Source organism: Falco biarmicus, chromosome 1 (genome assembly GCF_023638135.1).
Source record: "Falco biarmicus isolate bFalBia1 chromosome 1, bFalBia1.pri, whole genome shotgun sequence".
Classification (NCBI taxonomy): Eukaryota; Metazoa; Chordata; class Aves; order Falconiformes; family Falconidae; genus Falco; species Falco biarmicus.
This window is the reverse complement of record NC_079288.1, coordinates 109,750,519-109,770,100: the sequence shown is the minus strand read 5'-3', so window position 1 is coordinate 109,770,100 and position 19,582 is coordinate 109,750,519. Positions and strand designations below refer to the sequence as shown.

Genomic DNA, 19,582 nt, shown 5'->3' with positions numbered 1-19,582 from the left:
AAAAGTTACGCACCACAACACGGCAAAGATTTTGTCATATGAAGTTGCTGTGGCTTCCACAACGAATTTCAATGTCATGGTGAATCTAAGGAAACAAAATAAACATTTTTTTGTTTAAATAAAAGAATCCTGTCAGCCGTCGGTGCACTGAAGTCCTACTGTTTATGAAAAACCAGTGCATGCTGTTATCTCAAACACTGGTCCCCAAAGTCAGGAAATCTGCCCTAAGTTCTTAGTCCTGGCACCAAGTGCTTTGTATGATCTTGAGCAGAGGACTGTGTCTCCAAATGCCTTGTTTTCCACGCAGTGGGAACAGATGTGGCTTCCTTAAGTGACTCACTCTCCTCTTACACTGACTGATTAAAGGGCAAGACCTCTACAAGTAGATGCCCCCTGGGGGCCCACCTACAGTCCTGGGGCTCAGAAAAGGCGCCACCACTACTGAAGGTGAAATATTAATTCAAGTGTTTCTGGACAGGACAGACATCTTAGGGGACACATTTCTTTTCACAAAAAGCAAACAAGCAAATCGCCTTTTTGAAAACAAAGCCTCAACAGCATCTTAGAACTACAGTCCGTCAAGACCAGAAAGCAAACAATGTAATGCAAAAAGTTTGAAGCCTACCACAAAAAAACCACAGACAGCTGTTTCAGCTCTACGTCAAATCAGTTTTCAAAACCACGCACATAACCTGTAATTTCAATATTAATAAACTGATACCTGTTTCTCTTCTATCCAATACATGGTTCCTTGGGTTGCGCTGCCCGTATGTGTCATACTACCTACTATGGCTGTGAAACTAAATGGGGACAGTTGCTGAAAGAAACCCCAATAAAGCATACTGGTAGAAAGGCACATGGGACAAGCCAGGAAAATCTGCCTTCAATCAAGCTGCAAGACTTTTGGGGTACAAAGCATTCTTCCACGCACTAAACTGCTGCTTTGCTTTTTTAAACTGAAATACTCCTGAGCTCACACACAAAAGTAACTTTTTTTAGATCTGGATAAAATAAAACTTCCTTCGTGTCCTTAGCTGTCATAACCAGTGTCCTCCGGCGTACCTCAGCTGCAAGGCTCAAATGCTGAGGAGGACATGGTGCCTACTTCTTCTGATAAGCAATGCTGAAACATTTCAAAGGACGTCTTTGGTGCCTATGGATGGTCTGTCTGTCTTGTGCTTGTACAGCAACCCAAACTCTGCTCCATGGTGGGAATCCAGAGCTGCCACAGTTGCAAACGAGCAATGCAATTAACTCTTCCCCTCCAGATGCAATGCCTAATCATCACACTTTGAAAAATGCTTACTTGATGAGCTCTATGGTGTCGCTGACTATGCTGTAAGCTGATTTTGGTGCTGTTGCATCCGATTCCAAGGCAATCCCATATGCAATGAAGGAAAGGGCAGCATCTAGGTACTGATAGGCCCTTGCAGTCTTGCTGGTCTATTGGGAAGAAAATTCTCATTTTTAGACTACGACAAAAACTACTTCTCTCCAGTGTACCTGAATACCTTTTTTCTCCCTAGTTAGGCAGGATTTGAAGAAAGAAAAAGATGCAAGTCAGGCCTCTGGGTGATAATTAAAGGGTCCTCTGCAGAACCTCTCATGTGGTCCCAGTCATCAGCTTTGTGTGCTCTGGCTATTTGTATTTCTTCCTCTTGTTCAATAAGTTACTCAAGGAAACCATTATCTTCACATTTTTTGGATATTACTGTCTAGTCTTGGAGGCCTGCCTTGTGAGAGGCAGATGGGGCCTTCCCGCCGCAGTAATCCCTCATTTATTTTCACAGGTAAGTGACAAGTAGCAAATATACATTATCTGACTGAGCCATATATAATTAGCAAAAAACTGTGTTCACCCATGCATGCTGTTAAACAGCACATGGCAGAAAAAGCCAGTTACATCGCATAGGACACTTCCAAGTCTCGTTCACCAGCAATACAATTACTGTCAGATCCTGACATTGCAGAGTAAACTGTCTTAAAACTGTTCCATCTACCTTCCAAGGACTTTGTGATAGTTCTGCAAAGCAAACAGGCCTGCTAACCTCAGAGGATGTAGGATCCGAATCCTATCCTCTAGGCACATTCTCTAGATGTGTTTATAACAAAATGCAATGTCTGAACATTTGGCAAATAAAGACAGCCTCCCCACATGAACTGAACATACTCCAGGTACGGAGTACGGATGTAATGTTAGCCCGCAAATCTTACTCACATGCATGCAGGTATCAGGTCCAAATGCAAGAGCTGGTTGGCATTTCTAGCACAGGGCCAGGACTTACCATTTTATCAGCTTTGTGCTTCAGCCTCTTGGCCTCGTCCATGTAATACTCCACTGGATGCTGTCTGGATTGGGGACTGAGAGAGAAGAAACAGAAAACAGAGAAAAAGGGTAGGTTAATTATCAGTTTAACCTTCACATCTAGAGGATGCTATGAGTCCAAACATCCTTTTTTGGTAAGCCTGTTACAGCCTTATCAAACACAGATTACAACTATAATAGTCTCTAAGAGAATGTTGTCTGTACATTCAAAAACAGCTGAATGCACAGATAAAAATGATTTCTTAAAAAAAACGTGTATTAGAATAAGATTGAAAACCTACATTTTGAAATGAAAGACACTGAAGGTTGGGCTACTACGTGGCCAAATTTACTTCTTCGCTCCCCTGCTAAAATAGTAGTTACGTGATCTCCTATCATTCCTCAAGTACAATACCACAAACACGTTTTGATTAAAATATACAGTAAACTCTGCAGTATCACACACATCTCAGACTGAAAGAGCTTGCGTTCCAGTTATCGGCTTGCAAGAGAGATGGTCACCAAGGCTTCTACAGACCTCGGTCTCAATCAACACATAAACGACGATAAAGTTGGACCATACGCATTTCTGTGCGCTGGGATAATCTATTCACCATACAAATGGCACAGAGTCACCTGTGCACTAACAAAATGAGCAAGCAGAGAATCATGCCCTCTCAAGAAAAAGTCAGTTGCCTGCCCAGCACCTTGTCACAGAGGAGTATGCCACTTAACAAGAATCAGACAAATCAAAACCCATCACTTGTAGGCAGGTACAAGAGACACGTCCTCTCAAGAGTTAAACGTACGTTATTTCCAGAGTAGCTTCCCTCACACCAAGAACTGTTGTAATGAGACCTTTGCTTTGTGGTGGGTGGGTCCCAGACATGAGAAGGCAGTACAGAGCAGGTCTCAGGCATCTCTCCCTCTCTCTCTCTCTTTCCCAAAGTGCTTACTAAGCAGCAGAAGCCAGGGTGGGGTGACTTCAGGAAGTACAGACATGGGGTGTGAAACAAAAAACTTACTTGTCAAACTTGAGTCGAGGTCTCCTTGGCTTGAAGGCATTTGGCAAAGAAGGCACTGCGAATCTATTTCTGACATTCCCTGCAGATTCCTGAAAAACCACAGAGATAAAGTTAGTTAGAGAGATATGTCTAGACCAATTCCAAAGCCTGGCTTCCCTAAGTATCAAGAAAAAAAAGAAATGCTTGTTTGTCCCAGGCATAGTCTATTCTTCGGGCTCTCCCCCTCTTCTTACCTTTTTCATCAGCACCTCCTACAATAACAGAAATGGAAACTTGGCTCCTTACCTGACTGCTAGTAAGACTTAATACCAGCTTAATTCCATCTTAAGCACACAGCAATTGCTGATTCTCTATTACTACTGACATCACCAGGAAAGAGCAAGCAGTTAGAAACCAGCTAACACACCATGCGAAGCCTGGCTTAACACACACATGACAACATCCTAGACCACACACACCCAGCCACCAACCAGTAAATAGCAATGTAACTGAATTTTATAATGCAAAAATTCAAAGATCCAGCTGCAAGGATCATTAACAATTTTGTAAGCAAGCTATAAAACCTTAACCCAGGTTGCAGTCAAACACACAGGTGGTTTGTTTCTTATTTTTAAGCAATCCACTCTTTCTTTTTGTGAACACACTAATTTTTATACCACTATTGTACTTGCAGTTGCCTACATCAGAAACACTACCATAACCATGATTCTCTTGCCTTTGCTTTTCACATGGTCACCCCTTGTCACTATGTTTCACTGGTAAGATGCAAACAAATGATGGATAATCATCAGAGAAGTTACAACACAGGCTTTTGGGTTAGCAACATACGGTCACAGCCATTAAAGGGGCAAAAATGCTTCAAAGAGCTTTCTCTGGTGGCTGGTTTATCCTCCTTCCTTTTTAATATCCTCAAAGCATGTTTCTAAAGAGAATCACACAGTACCCACGGGTCACAGGAAACATCCCACCAGTTATAATGGATACCTACTTTGATACCATTCGACGACTCCACTTTCTGGTGCTTGGAGAACAAAGGATCCTTGTAGTCGCTCTTGTTCCTGTCAGCGTTATCCATGGCATTACTCTCACTTCTGGGTCTCTTTTGGGGCTTTTTGGTTGACACTGGTGCAGAATGTGCAGAAGATGTGCGTGGCAGTGGTGGATGCAGCGGATCTTTCTTCTGGGTTTCAAATGCAGCTTTTGATGCTCTGGAGGTGAGAAGCAAATTCAGCAATGGGGATAAATACAGTACACATGTAACACAGGGATTTTTTAAAAAACAGTTACATCATGTGCCAATTCTGTTTAAATTCCTCTGGAAGTGTGAGGTTACTTTTTAAGATGAAGAATCCACCAAAAGCAAAATGAAACTTCAGGTACTTCATTGTCCATTAGATATATCTTTGGCTGCCAACAACATAGAAGCTGCTTTTCAGGTAGGAATGAGCCTTAGGACTTGCCCATGGAGTAAAGGCTTGCAACCAGAATATCCGGATGCTGCAGAGAAGGCAGCCCTCCAACACAGCCCCTTTTCACTGAAAGAGGGAGAGGGGTAATTACAGAGACTAAAATCCCTGCAGCAAATTGCCCAACAAGGCAAATGAACTGTAGCACTGCTTCTCTCTCCCCATTATGGTAGAAGATATCTTCCATGGTCAGAGATACCCTGACACTTGATCCTGTACGTGCTTTGACAGAATTAAACTGAGTTGTTCCTTTAAGACTTGCCAGCTCAACTAGACAACACTTACAAAGTTGAGAGGGTTCAAGTGAGAGAGACTTAAAATGCCGTGCTTTTAAATGGCAGAGACTATCACATTTAATAATACAGTGGCATATCAGATTTTTGATCACCTGAAGTTAGGATTACCAGAGAACTCCAGCAGCAATAAGCAGCACCAAAAAGCTCTGAATCTTGTTTCACTATTGCTCATTTACATCATTTTTATTCAGCCTCTCAAAATTTTCCAAGAAAACACTGAACGGTGAATCCCAACTCATGGACTGCAACGTCAGAAGAGGAGGAAATGAAGTTAAAACCCAGTGAGAAGTGAAAGTGTGATGCTGCACATCCTGCTTCATTCTGCTGCACATAGGACAGTGCTCTTCCCTTTCCCCCAGCCCACTTTTCCCATGGTACAGTCCCTACTCACTGCACACATGCTCCCCAGCTGATGCTCCCCTGACCTGATCCAGTGACCTCTCTCCCAAGAATACATCCTATCCTTCCCACTCTGAAAGCCGGAACACGGTTAACAGGGGTGTTTATTTTCACTGAGAAAAAGGGAGTAATGAACCCCAGAATTAAAGCCCTTCCATTACTACCACAGCCAAAATATCCCTTCACCCAAACAAATGTTAGCCCCAATGTCTCAGTGCTTTAAGACTACGTCAAAGTTTTCTCTGCAGAAAAAAAAACCAAACCCAACCAACTCATATTGTCAGGACAAACCTCAACACTACATACCAATCCAAGTCAATGCCTCAAAGTCAAGCCACAAGCAGGAACTGAATGCAGTAGCCTGTGGCTGATGCACAAACCTCCCCTTCTCAGGAACATGGCCCATCTGAAGCCATGCTCTTGGCAACATTTGCTCTAGCAAAGTCCTAGCCAAAATGCTGGTGGTATGCTGGTATGCAAATTATGGGGGTAAATTTCAAGCAGATCTACCAGAAGCACTGCAAATGCTATGCTGGAATAAATGAGGAATTGCTGGCCATAAAGGCCACTTGAAATTCCAGAGTGTCATGATTCCAAAGGTACGCTGGCTGCATGTCCGTTAGATCACATACAAAAAAAGACAAAGACAACACGATGATTTTAGCGGAGAAGGGAAATGTTCCCTAACCCTAACCACCTATGTATACAAATCTCTTTTCTGGACTGAGCTTTGCACATTTCACCCCTATACAAATTCAGGTCAGTCACAGTGAAAAGCCTGTTGGCACTGCAACATCTTAGTTTGGTTAGAGAAAGGGCGAGCTGCATAGCCACATGCTTCTGGAGCATCCCGCTTCAGCCGCCTTGCACAGCAAGGTGAGAAAATAAAGCTCTACAACATCCACCTTGGTGTTCCCAGCTGGGAGAAGACAGGTCCCACCTAGCACAGGTGCTGTGTGCCCCAGCGCTACTCAAAACCTCTAAATGGTGTCAGCAAAAGCAGCTGAGGGAGCTGACAGTCTCAGCGTTAACACTTCTTTCATCAGTATCTGTCCAATTAAGAAAACAGCAACAATCACCAAGTCAAACTTACAGACATGCAGTTACACTTATCCCAATATCCTTTCCCAAGAGGCTGCCTGAACTCTGTCTGCTGTGGACGTGCTTGCTCAGTCATGGGAACGAGAGTCACAGCCTCCCGGCAACATTTTAAACTATTTCACCTGTTTGCAGCAGGAGTCTGAGCAAGCAACTCAACTTGTCTGCACCTCAGCTTCTCCATGTGCAAAACACGTTTACATCACCTTCTCACCTCACAAAGACCGAGAGCCTTACACGCATGGGAAGTATCGTGCATCTGACAGGAAGCTTTCTGCTGCTTCCCATGCAGTGAGAGCCAAACTTCCCCAAAGTAAGTATGGCAGCAGAACCTAGAATGAGGAAGACATGGGCAAACAAAAAGAAGTTCATAGAATCATAGAACGGTTTGGGCTGGAAGGGACCTTCAAAGACCATTTGGTCCAACTCCCTTTTTAAAAGCATTTTAAGGCTAGTTCCACCTCTTATGAAAGCAGAAAGAAATGATACATGAACTCGCAAGCCCTACTCACCTAAAATCATAGAATGGAATCATGTAACAGTTTGGGTTAGAAAAGACCTTTAAAGATTATCTAGTCCAACCCCGCTGCACGAGAAGGGACTTTTTCAACTAGACAGCAAATTCTCTTGCCATCCCCTGAAACACCTAAACTATCGTGCAGAACAAGCACACGCTACTCCCCACACAACAGCCATCACCTCCCAGATCATCTAGGACGACCATCTGCTGACAAATTACTACCACTCTAGTTTGGAGAAGGGGAAATGACCCCTGCCTCCCAGCACGCAGGCAGTCTACCATACTGTCTGCAACTTAAACAACATACAATTTTTCTGCACAAATGTATTTCCTGCATCTAGTCTGAAAGACAGCAGTGCAAGCGGTTGCCTACCAGCTTAGAAGAAGCAGTACAGGCACAACTGGCAATTAAACTTCACATGGCATAAAGAGATTTTTTTTGAGCTACATATAATATGTGGATCAGAGCATGCAGCAATAGTAGCTGCAGGATGGACAAGTTCGCATTTAAAATGGTGAAGTCCTCATTTCCATCTCAATGTTAGAAATCAGGACAAATGCCACAACAATCAATGGTTTTGCAGCAGTGCAAACCAAGTACGGGAGACAATCAGCCACGGAAACACCAGCTTATGCTTGAATGATTAGAACCATAATCTTCAACATTAAGAAGGGAGCAACAGATAGGTGACATCCAATATCACATCACATCTGCAAGAAATAAAAAGCTGAATAAATCACACTCCCATAGCCATGTGGTTGGCTCCAGGATGTAAAGACAAATCTGCAGCAGTTTAAGCTTCAGAAGGCACATTATAAGCAAACTTATGGGCATAAAGACAGGAGACACAGTTCCTCGCTTTAAGCTTCTTAAGAAAGACTCGGTTTTATGCATCTTTCTGCCATCCCACCACTGTATACTCACTTCATTTTATTGGAGTCTTTGTTAGCTGAAGACTGCAATGATTTTTTCTTGTTTTCCAATTTCATTTTCTTCCTATCAATCTCCTTCTCCATTTCTTTCTAACAGGAAGAGAAAAAAAATTGCTCAGGTTTTGAAAGTTCAGGTAAAGTACAGACCAACACAGCTAAGTTTGATCAATTCTGATTAAAAAAAGAAAAGGTAAGATACTGGAACCGACAAAGTGGAAACCCAGAGCACAGCAGACATAGATTTCAGGCTCACTGACAAGTATCCTAAAACAACATTTTATCTACTTTTGTTTGTGTAGATCAACTGTTTTGTAGTGGCAGGGATGGAACTGCTAAACTTCTTGTAATATTAGTAAAGTGTCTAATAGTAATCAAAATTAAGACGCTTCCATTGCTGAAAATAAAACAATGTGCCTCTTCTGGATGTCGTGTGTCCCCCCCCCCGTCGTCCCCTCCCGTCCCCCAGATTTTACAGAAATATATTCAGATTCCTCCTGGCAAAGTCATGAACTACAAGTGATTGTGTTTTGTGATACACCTTACCAAAAGGAAGGAAATAACTGCATTCACAGGAGCATTACATCGCTTAGATTCCCCAGATGTGCAGGGGTTTTATTAACAAGATTTTGATACAGACGAGATTTTAAACAGTCAGTTAAAAATCACTACCATTGTCTTCTAGAAGAACAAGAACCATTAAGGCAGAGAGGCAATAAATACTAGTTTTTAATTTTACTCCATAGACCTTACAACACAAAGTGTGCAAATCATCAGCTCACCCGAATGAAAAACTTCAGAGTGATGTGCTGCAAGTGAAGAAAACGTAAAGGAAATGGCACTTATCAGTGAGCATTATCCACAGTGTGCCTGGTCATAGCCAAAACCATTCCAGGACTTTCTCTCTCTCAAGACTACCTTCTAGGTTCACGTCGCTGTGAGAGAGCTCAGCAGGCTGCGCTCGGCACAGTTTACCTCTGACAGTGTGCTCATGGCAAAGCTCGGGACCTAGAGACAAAGCTCCGGAAAGTTCCGGACCTAGAGACAAAGCTCTGGAAAGTTCTGGAGCCTAGAGGCAAAGTTCCAGAACCTAGACACAAAGTTCTGGAACCTAGATTGTGTCATGGAACCATGGAATGGTTTAGGTTCTATGGAACCTTAAAGGTACAGAGCCCCCTGCCATCGGCAGGGACACCTTCCACTAGACCAGTGTCCTTAAACTGTTTCTCAGGTTGAGCTCCATGTGGCCACAGATGATGGCCCACAGCTGTACCTGACCTGCCCGGCTGCAGTGAAGGCCCAGCCTCCAAGGACACTTACACACACTGACACAATACAGGCAGGGAAGCTCCGAGATGGGTTTTCCTGCAGTAAGACAGTCAGACTGCAAGGGAAGACATCTCTAACATCAAATAGCTCCTCTCTTGGGTCACTGAGACAACAGGAGGAGGACAGATTTACTGCCTGTTTTACCTTTCTCCCACTTTCTCTGCAAGGGTGGTGGTGGGGGGTGGCTGCCAGGGTCTCTCAAGTTTCTTCACCATTTCCCTGCTCTTCTCCATTCTCCCCCACAACTATGGGAAGTTCAGAAAAACCCATGTGTGAACCAAGGTTATTCACGCACACATGCTAAGCCATCTGCTCTCTGGGGAGCACCAAAAAGGTACACAAGCACTGAAATACCCACAGCGAGTGCCCATTCACCGTAAGGCCTGCAAGCCAACCCTTTATGCAGCTGAACCAGCTGGCTGGAAGCATATTCACAGTTCCCTTTGGGAGTCAGCTTTCCAAAAAACACTTGTGAGCAACTACCATCTCAGTTAAATAAAGGGCTGTCTTGCAATTCAAGGGAAAGCAACTATTATAACTAAAGGACTCCGCAAAGGGGTCTCTGGAAAGCCCCTTACCGGACAGAAGCGTCCTTTAAGCATTAGCACCATCGTTAGCACCACAGCAGCTCCAGGGAAAACCAAAGAAGTTTTTTACGTATTTATCCAAGTGCTAGATCCAAAGAAGGGTTTAGTGACATTTGTTACTATCGGCAAACCACCCAGTTCAGTTCAAAGCCTGCACTTACGGAAAAGCAAAAGACACGAGGCTCCTGCCATCACCCCAGCAGTAACACAGTCCACACCTGCAGAACTTGTCCCTCTGTATGAGCAAGCAATCACAACCGTTTGGTGGAAATAAATGATTCCACATGGGAAAAGAGTTCACTACTCAGGCTGAGGTCACACGGCTAAAGGCAGCGGAAGACTTGAACATGGACAAAACCAAAAACCACAGACCAGGACAGCCTGCGTCGGTTCTCCCTCTGGGCACCGTCACAAAAGACATTAAATGGATAGTGCTGATGACTGCACAGCCTGGGGGTGCGTGCTTCAGGTGTCCTGCTGCTTTTAGAGGGGTTGCAGGGGGAGGGGACACCGCAGGCCTACAAAGCTCTGCTTGGGCTGAAAGCCAGAGAAATCCACAAATGCTACAGGGGGGCTGGCCAAGCACATGCCGACAGCCTGCTGCCGAGCGCCCCTCCGACAGCGGAGGGCTGGGGCTTTGCTGCCTGAGAAAACTGGTATTTCAAGACAACACAGCAAAAAATGTTTTAACACACGAAAGCATTTGTTAAACAGCTTACAGGGCTTTTCCTTTGCTCAGCAGGGGATTTGTGACCAACAAGAAACATCTGTGGGCAGCTCTGATACGTGTTCCCTTTAGAAGTTTGACAAAACCTTTACAGAAGCCTAATGGCTCATCCTCCCAACCTATGAAGCAGAAATGAACTCTCTGCGTAGGTTTTCCAACCACCCACCTTGGCCCCTGCACAAACCCACCTTCACCTCCACCACTCACCTTCCTCTTTTGAATAGACTTGTCCGGAGGGTCCGTGGTTTTCCTCTCCAAGTTCTGCTTCTTGGCACCAGGGTGTTTCTTGGCCTCTGCTTTCTTCTGGTGACTGCCTTTCTCAGGGACTCGTGACAGGAGAGGGAGTTTTATTTTCACCATGAGGGACTGATGGCTGGAGGAGTCCTGCACTGGTGGGGGCTCCCTGACAAGCACGGGAAGTTTCTCCTTGTGAAAATCGTCTCCGGCCACAGCAGCAGGCCTGTGGTCACTAGTCCTGGTGGGAGTCATGTCCTGGACTTGAGGAAGGGGACTGAGAGCGAGAAGCTCCTGTGTGCTGCCAAACAAAGCATCTCTCATGAGCTTGGGGTCCAAGAAGGGTTTGGCATCGGACTGGTGGGAGCGCTTGTGCTTTCTGTTCTCAGGGGACTCTTCCAGTGCTGGCTTCAGGCCTCTTCTGTCACAGGATTGTGGCCTCCCTTTCGTTTTGACTTTTGGCTTGTCTCTGGAAGACTGGTCTCTGACCTCAAAAGGACCAGGGTCACTCTCCACCTTCAGGCCTCCCTTGGGCTCCTTGTACACTGGGGCCTTACCAGGCTTTTTGATACCCACAGTCTGCCTGGGTGGGGGCTCCTCGGAACACACTGGAGACTTCTGGCAGCTGTGTTTGGTTGGAAGATCAGTGTCCTGAGGAGCGTTGGCCTCCTGGCCGGAGCTCTCCTGACGAGGCTCCCTCAGCTCAGCCTGCTGGTGGAAGGAGTTGCTGCTGGTGCCCTGCCCCTGCTCCTTGCCCTCCTCACGTCCATCCCCTTGGGTATCTTTCCCGAGGCTCTCTGTTGGCACTGCTGGTGGGTTCACCTTGGTCAGCCAGTTGTCGAGCTGCCATTTATTAGATGTTGGTGCGTCCGGCTGCAGAAAAAAAGAGAAAGAAAGGATGCAAAACTGATGCTTTTATGGGCTATTTCCACCCTACCACAGCTTACCAGAACCAAATAAAATTTCCCCTTACTGTTAAAACAGCCTGAAAGTGAAAGACCATGAGACAGTGGAGACATTTTGGCTTGCGCACATCAACACTTACTTCAGAAACACAGACCTCATTTTTGCACAGCACCAGTCAAACGCCTTGCACAGCACTCCTGGATCTCTGCTAGCCCTACCTGTCACTTAGTAGCAAGAGACCAGTCCACACAAAAGCTTCATCTTTGTTTGCCGCTAATCAACATTGTTGCACAATCAGACACAAAGCGTACAGATAGCAGGAGTAGTAACAATGGATTAGGTGCTGTCCTCGCAACACTTTTGGGAAGTTACTTGCACACACACAAAGTTACTTGCTTTCAAAACCAATGAGGAGCCACGCCAGCTATCACATCTCCTTGAAGTCTGACAGGTAGGCTGTGGTTTAACCAAAAGAAAACCATTTACCGAAAAAACCCTGTATGGCTAGCACAAAGTCCAACCTCTTCAAAGTCCCCTGCCTACACAAGCCAACACTCACTTCCCTCTGGGTCAAGCAAGGCATGAGCAACAACCAAGGTCTGAAGGCCTCTGGAGCCATGGTCAGATAACCTAATGAGACTGCTATAAGCCCTGCCTAATTTCACAGTAGTCTGACAAATTAAAAGCAAACCCAGCTAACCCTAAGACAGACAACAGAGCTTGCAAGCTGCATATCGGGGACGTGATTCTCTGAGGCCCATTCTGAGAATACCACATATGTCTCGGCATCGCTCAAACATGTAGCTCATTATCTGGGCACCATCAGAGTACAGCTACACACCTGCTCTCGCCAACTCTCCCTGATCACAACTCTCACTTCTGAGAAGAGCCACAACTCTTCCATCAAAAGAGAAAGCCTAGTACATGAAAGGTTTTCCAAGACTAAAGAATCCCTTTTGCGGTGATTTTATCTCTATCCAGACCCAACTCACTGTAGAACACATGGATAAACAAGACATGTCTGCAACAGAGTTTGGTTTTACCACAGGTTTGTAAGTAAAATTAATCCACAAATTCCACTATACTTTTCAGATAACACAAAACTGCTTTGTTTTCATTAGAATTTTCACTGATTAGCCACTGAAGAGCAGGGGTTTTTTGGTCAAACACTAGAAAAACATGGCCAAAAGACTGAGTAAACTTTGGGTTATAATGTAGGTAGCTATCAGACAGTGGCATACTATGCTCCTTTTCTAGCACTTCTACCATTGGTTATCTCGCTTGTGATCTACACTATCAGACAGGTTTTTATTAAGTTTTCCAAACACAAAGGATAGTAAGAGAATTTCCTTTTTTAAAGAACAGAAGGAACTATTGCCTGTAGGTCTTAAAGTCTGTGCTTTTCATGTGAAGAACTGATTACAAACCAACAGCCATGTGTACTAACTTGCTCCTTGAGCATCACAGATGAACTGTTTGCTAGAATAAAAAAGAATAAAAGGATCAACGGCAAATAGCTAGCACTTCACTAAAGCAACAAGGATCTTACAGCCCAGTATTTTCAGGACAAACCAGGCAGGATCTGGTAAAAGAGGAGAAGTATAGTATCTGTTTCCTTCCAAAGACACCCACATTGCAGAGGGCAAAGTCTGTAACTGAACTGATGGAGGATAAAGTATATTAGATGTGAACGAAAAGATATGCCTTCTCCAAGGTTGTTTTCTGCACATAAGATTCTCCCTGTTCATGTGCTTCTAATGTAAAAGAAAGGAAAGCTAGGGCCGGGGGAGGTGAGGAGAAATAAATTACAAGGTTTCTGGACTTTATGAGAGCACCTCAAAACTGTCAGCGAATTGGTTTACATCAACTGTGGTCTGCAGGCTACAACCATGCACTTCCCTCTGGCCTGAGAATGTTTTGCAAGCTGGAGGAACTGTTGGAAACTGGGACACGAGTATTTCTGCAGAAGATTTTTTTTAAAATGCATGGTCTCAATTATGAGACTTTAAGGCACCAAGTTCTGTTTGTTTGCTTTTTCCAATGAAAGTCTCAGAAATGCCAGTACAGCACTATCTGAGCCAAATTCAACAGAAGCAAGTCTAAGCACATTCCAGCCCTTCCTCCAGGTCTGTTCACTTCAGCTGCGATCTAGGAGAAGCTGAATGGTCACTCATGCACAAGAGCTGCAGGGAAGCAGCGGCTCCTCTTAACATATCAGGAAACCGGTCTCACCCTGAGGCAGCCCATAGGCTTGGCACCCAGAAAAGCTGCACGGGCAGAGGCGGCCTGAAACACGCCAGACAAGCCACACTTCTCATCTGTACCTTGCTTGTGTCTCACCAGTGAAGGCACTAATTCCTCCAGGACCGCTAGGCAATGATGTCAAAGGAGAAGGGAGAACGCTTCAAGGTTAGACACATAGAAGCCTAATTATGTTGTTACTAAGGGTTAAGTAACAAACTGTAGAAGGAAAGCAAAGGGCAAGAAAGGTCTGATGACACGGCAACAACGTCAAGGGGACACCTGAACGATGATGCTATTTCAGGTCTCCTGTCCTGACTTCATTCAAACAGCGAAGAGTCTGAGGCAAGAGGCTGTATTAAGCAGCCTCTACATTTTACGTGCATTCACCTCAGGCGCTGACGCTCTCGGAGGGTCGTTTGCTTCACTGTCACTCGAGCTGCTATCCGTCTCTGAGTCTGAAGAGCTGTCTGAGTCACTGGTGCTCCCTGACTCCGAGCTGCTGGAATGTGCTGATGCCACACTCTCAGGCTGGGACTGTAGGGCACTGCAAGGCCACCATGAGATAAAATTAGAAAGCAGCATGGGTGAGGTTACTTACTTATTACATTGACATGGCAGGATTCAAAAATAAAACTGAAACCCCATGTTTTGGCACTGAGAAGAGAGGGGAGAAGGCCAAGGGAACGCATAGCCATACTCAAATGATACGGCACTGGAATAGAAAAAAACTCTGAAAGTAATAAAACCTTCAATTTCAACCCAGTCAAATATGTAAGTAGGACCTCACTGCTACAGTATGAAGCTGCATTTAGCCAAACCACAGTTTAAAAACCAACCAAAACTGGCAAGTGCTTTTATGAAAGCCCCAAGCCTCAAAAGAAAAATTGCCAATATGGGCTAACAAAGACAGAAATATACATGTCAGGATGGCTTCTCTTTTTTGTATTCTCCCTCTTAAGTTTTCACTTCTCCATCTGTGTTACTTGGTCAAGGTGCTGTAAGCATTTTGTTAATAGCCACAGCAAGCAGCAGCATTTTTTGCAACAGCCTCTCCTACTCAAAAATGGGATGTCTCCAGCACTGACAGTGGGAGTGGATGGAATTGAGGGAGAGTCAGAACTTTTACGCACAGCTTCTTTTTGTTTTGAAATGGGCGTATGAAATCAAAATGTTATTTTTTTTCATTATTATTTTGAAAACTGGTTTCCCTTGTCAGTATCAACACATTGGTATGATTTTGAGACAAGCTCCTTGCTGATCCAGACTGATACCATGAGAACACTATTTCAAGAGTCTGCAGAGATGCAGGTCATGCCAAGAATGGGCGTGCCCTTCTGCAAGTCTGACTTTGTAGACCATTACCCTGTGCATGAAGAATACAGAAATCCAGGCCAAAATGTAAGTCAGTGCTTTCCTATAGGAAAAACTCTGGCCTTCTCCACCTTTCTTCCTCTAATGTTGGCACGCAGCCATTCAGTCTACCTTGAATATTGCTTCTACCTAACAATAACTGGCAGGAACTGCTTACAATCAGCTGCCTTATCAGGAGGAGCTGAAACAGCTTCCATGAGTCTACCTAAGTCTTTTCTGTTCTTCACCCACTTGGCCATTCTGGGCTTCCTTCTGAACTAAAATGGGACTTGTGCCTCATCCATCACTACTACAACAACTGAAAAATGCCATTAGCTCTAGTGTGGTCTATATATACACTGGTGGAAGGGAAGAGAAGAAGAGAACAGCTGGGGAAATACAGTTCTAGTTCATACGCAAAACCCAGCATGCCTGGATTATTCACTTCTAATTGGAGCTTTCCATAAAACCCCACACAACTAAAGCAAATTTTCAACAGTAGCTTCAGATAGCTAGAAACCAAAGCCTGTATCTACAAGAAAAACCAGGAACCCTTACCCATCTACCCCATAACAAAAAAGTAGTTTCGTTTTCCCTCCTTATTTGGTCTAGCTAGCAGTTTGGGAACAAACCTGTACCTTGGAGGAGCAAGTGAAGAAGGTGGCTTTTCAACAACCTGTTTCGTTCACAAAAACAAAAAGGGGGGAGGGGAAAGTTAGCTTTAGGATCTTGGAAGAACACAAGTCATGATGATTTAAAGGGATGTCTGTGTGCCTAGTGTATAAAATATCTAAAACTGACTTGGTCGTCACCACTCTCTTCACTATCACTGAGCTGCAGGTCTTCCTGGAGCAGTCTGAAAGACAACCAGAAGATAAATATCAGCCAAGGCAAACACATTTTCAAGCAGCAGACCCTGAAAAAGACTTGGTTTGCGCCTGCCAAAACAAACCAACTTCCCATTTCATTTTTGAACATTTGACACGCTCAATCTGCTAAACCCTGTCATTACCTAATGAATGATAAAATGGTAATGCACAACCTAGGCATTTTACTGTGATTTCCAACTAATCTCAGGACATTTTGCAACAGAAGTCAGTATTATTGGCTGCCATCTACAGACAACAAAGATGCAGTTTGTGAGAGGAATGCTCATCAACAAAGATTACGTAGCATGCTAAGACAGTACGGTGGGGTGGAAGAAGTCTGATCCTTGTACAGCAACAGACTAGCACGCCATGAGCCTGTACTGGCTCCCCAAGGGGCAAAAAAGCATCATCTCTGCACCAGAACCTGGGCATGTTCATGCTCTCTCTCAGGAGTTACAAATATTTCTTCTGTCACAGGAGTCCTCATTTTGCTGCTGAAGTCTCCTATCACACACACGTAAGTAAATGTCAAGGTCAAGTCTATCTCCTATTTCTTCTCTACACAATGAACTTAAGGATTCTGCACATCTCAGCAGTTACCGTAACATTGATGTATTCAGATACCCAAAGCAGTTTACATGTGGGGAGGCACCAACTTTGTTTTACTGTTGCTAGAGTAGAGGGCAAGCTGCCTGTAAATGTTTCCAAAAGCATAATTTTGTTCTCTTGCCTGCAGGTGGTAACTACTGCTTGCAATTTCAATGCATTACTGAGGTCCTCAAAGGCTGGAAGGGAAGAATTTGTAGGGAGGAACCCAAAGTTCTCCCAGATTGTGATCCCCCCCTCTTCGGTAATCATGCAGGCACCCCAAAAGGAGTTGGAAAACAAGACAGGCAAACCCCTTGCTACTCAAAAGTATAATGATTCAAATCTTGAAAATAGCTGGAGACTGAACTCCTCAACCCAGAGATTTACGCAAGTGTCTTTCCAAAAATCGTATAAAAAACCTGGGAACCGAGGCAGTGATTTTAATCAATCGGGTCAAAACTGTTTATTTCAACCTCATTTAAAACTAAAAGCTCTCTGTGAGAAATCTTTCTCATGGCCAATTAGGAAAAACAACCCTCCAACTCCTCATAACACATTTTACAGCAAAAAAACAAATATGAAAATCCCCAGTGAACCACATCACCTTGGAAAATGTGTAGACAAGTCAGTGGTCCCGATGCTTGTTAGGAAAGGGAAAACTATTCAGACCTTCACACTCTTTCAAGCCTTCATGTCAAATTATGAACAAAGCAAAAAAGATTTATGGCTCTGCAGGTCACCTCTAATGACCCTGAGCAGTTTGCTTTTACAATTCCATGAGAACAGAGGAGTAAAAACCTTGAATAAAAAAGCAATTGCCTTATTTAAACACTATCCCCACTAACTAGACAAATTATTTTACAGTCGTACCAAAGCAGCTGACATGCAGGGAGATACTTCCGTGCAAAACAGGACTGCCGAAGCTCACAACGAACAATTCCACAAACCAGAAGTGACAAACCTGCTCTTGTCCACGGAGCAGGACAGCATAAGGAAACCCCAAACGCCTCCTGTGTCTACCAGCAGAGCCAACCCCTCCCACACAGGGGATGCCTCCTGCAAAGGAACTGACCCTATGGGTCCCAAGTCCCTCTCACTGAGGCAGAGAGGTACCCAGTGCCCAAGGGCTCTGCTCGATGGCACTCGCAAAGACCTATGTGCCTTCTTTTTTCAGGCATTTTGAATTTGCCATTCCCCTGTAACTATCCTCTTCCATCTCCCAGCCTCCGCTGCCTCACTTCCTCACACACTTTCTCAGTGGAAATCAACTCTTGCCTCTTCTTTTAAACACTGAAGGGAAGAGCTGTGAGACACCACCTCGGAAAATGAGGCCCCTGCATCTCCTACAGAAGGCAAACGGCACAGCATCTGCAGCAATCCTGCACACACCAGCTCTGCACGTGGGCTAGAGCTGAAGCTTACTGCCAGTCCACTGAGACACAACCGGGAAAGAACAGCAACAATTCTCCACACTTCTGGGCAATGTGGCCAAATGTCTACTGGCATCTCAATGAATTCTTTTTCTTCCCCCACCCCCCCACCCCCCCAGCCCCAACCCATTAGGGGAAGTAGTCCTTCAAAGGTGATAATGAACAAACTTCCAGAGATGCTAGAAAGTTCTGAAAGTGTTTTCATTTTTTTTGTTTTGCTTTAAGAATTGTGGACTACAGATGAATTTCCTTTAGAGGGAAGAGGATAATGCAAGGAAACGCTATCTAGATCATATTTTAAAGCTGATTTATCTTCTTGTAATAAAAACAACTGATTTTTTCACCTGAGCTGCTGGTAAATAAAATGTATAAGCATAAAAGAACATTGGAACTACTGAAGTTCAATTTAAGATCAAGAAAGAACACTGAAACTTTAAATGAGCCATACTTTTGCAAGGATAGACACAAAGCCAGTTAGTTTCCCCAAACCAAGGTTTTCAACAAATCATTAAATAGCCTAGTTAAAGAAAATAAATCTGCTTTTAATAATTCTAATGTTTTAATTAGCTCAGGAGTTAATAGATGCCAAGTTTTCATTTGCAGGACCTGCTCATTTGCAGCTTATATACATACTATCAATCTCCCTGTAAATCTATTTAAGAACAGCTCTTTTAAGCAAGAGAAGCAGCATTAAAATGAATACTGCATGCCAAACAACCCCAGTGAAAGCACAGGAAGGTCCCCCTCTGCCAGCCGGGTTAAAGATGCATCACCAAGAATGAGCTTGGCATCTCCCCTTTTAAAAGAAAGGCTACTTCCATTCCAGCGCAGCCAGGTGCTAACTTCGGGGCTGTATTCAAGAAGGAAAGCCATCTGGGAAACCCCTGCATGCTCTGTAAAGCTGAATGCTTAATTTGGGCACACAGATGCGCTGGGATTTCAACTTCTAATTAACCAGCACAAATGCTGTTTGTTTTCAGCCAGCTACACTTTGTAACACAAGCTATTCTAGGCAGCTGAATTTCAGACAGTCACGTGTGCTTTGAACAGCAAAGAAAGCAAGCCCTGTTGTGCAAATGAAAACAAAAACAAAAACAAAACAAAAAAGAAGGGATGCAGCAATTCAAGGGAAAGATATAAAAGAAGTCCTTGGGCAAATATTGCTTGGCTCCATTTTGGACACACATCTAAGCCACACTGTTCCTCCTGCTTCAACTGTTGTCATCAATTGTGGGTACAAGCGTTCCTGGTAGATGAGTGCTGGCTCTGAAGTGCCCAC

General features: G+C 44.2%; 1 protein-coding gene across 4 annotated transcripts in view; it reads right to left on the bottom strand.

Moving 5' to 3' along the window:
• Positions 1–19,582, bottom strand: part of AFF1 (ALF transcription elongation factor 1) — a 99,008-nt gene that overhangs the window by 5,860 nt on the left and 73,566 nt on the right. For 3 of the 4 annotated variants that reach the window (XM_056359948.1, XM_056359956.1, XM_056359964.1), the window contains exons 8-17: positions 16,218–16,272; positions 16,055–16,092; positions 14,454–14,610; positions 10,890–11,789; positions 8,035–8,132; positions 4,319–4,538; positions 3,331–3,419; positions 2,286–2,361; positions 1,307–1,443; positions 14–85 (exon numbers count right to left, since the gene is read on the bottom strand). In XM_056359948.1, the coding sequence (XP_056215923.1) occupies positions 14–85; positions 1,307–1,443; positions 2,286–2,361; positions 3,331–3,419; positions 4,319–4,538; positions 8,035–8,132; positions 10,890–11,789; positions 14,454–14,610; positions 16,055–16,092; positions 16,218–16,272 (1,842 nt within the window). The remainder of the gene's footprint in view (positions 1–13; positions 86–1,306; positions 1,444–2,285; positions 2,362–3,330; positions 3,420–4,318; positions 4,539–8,034; positions 8,133–10,889; positions 11,790–14,453; positions 14,611–16,054; positions 16,093–16,217; positions 16,273–19,582) is intronic. The other variant, XM_056359968.1, reaches the window with a different exon arrangement.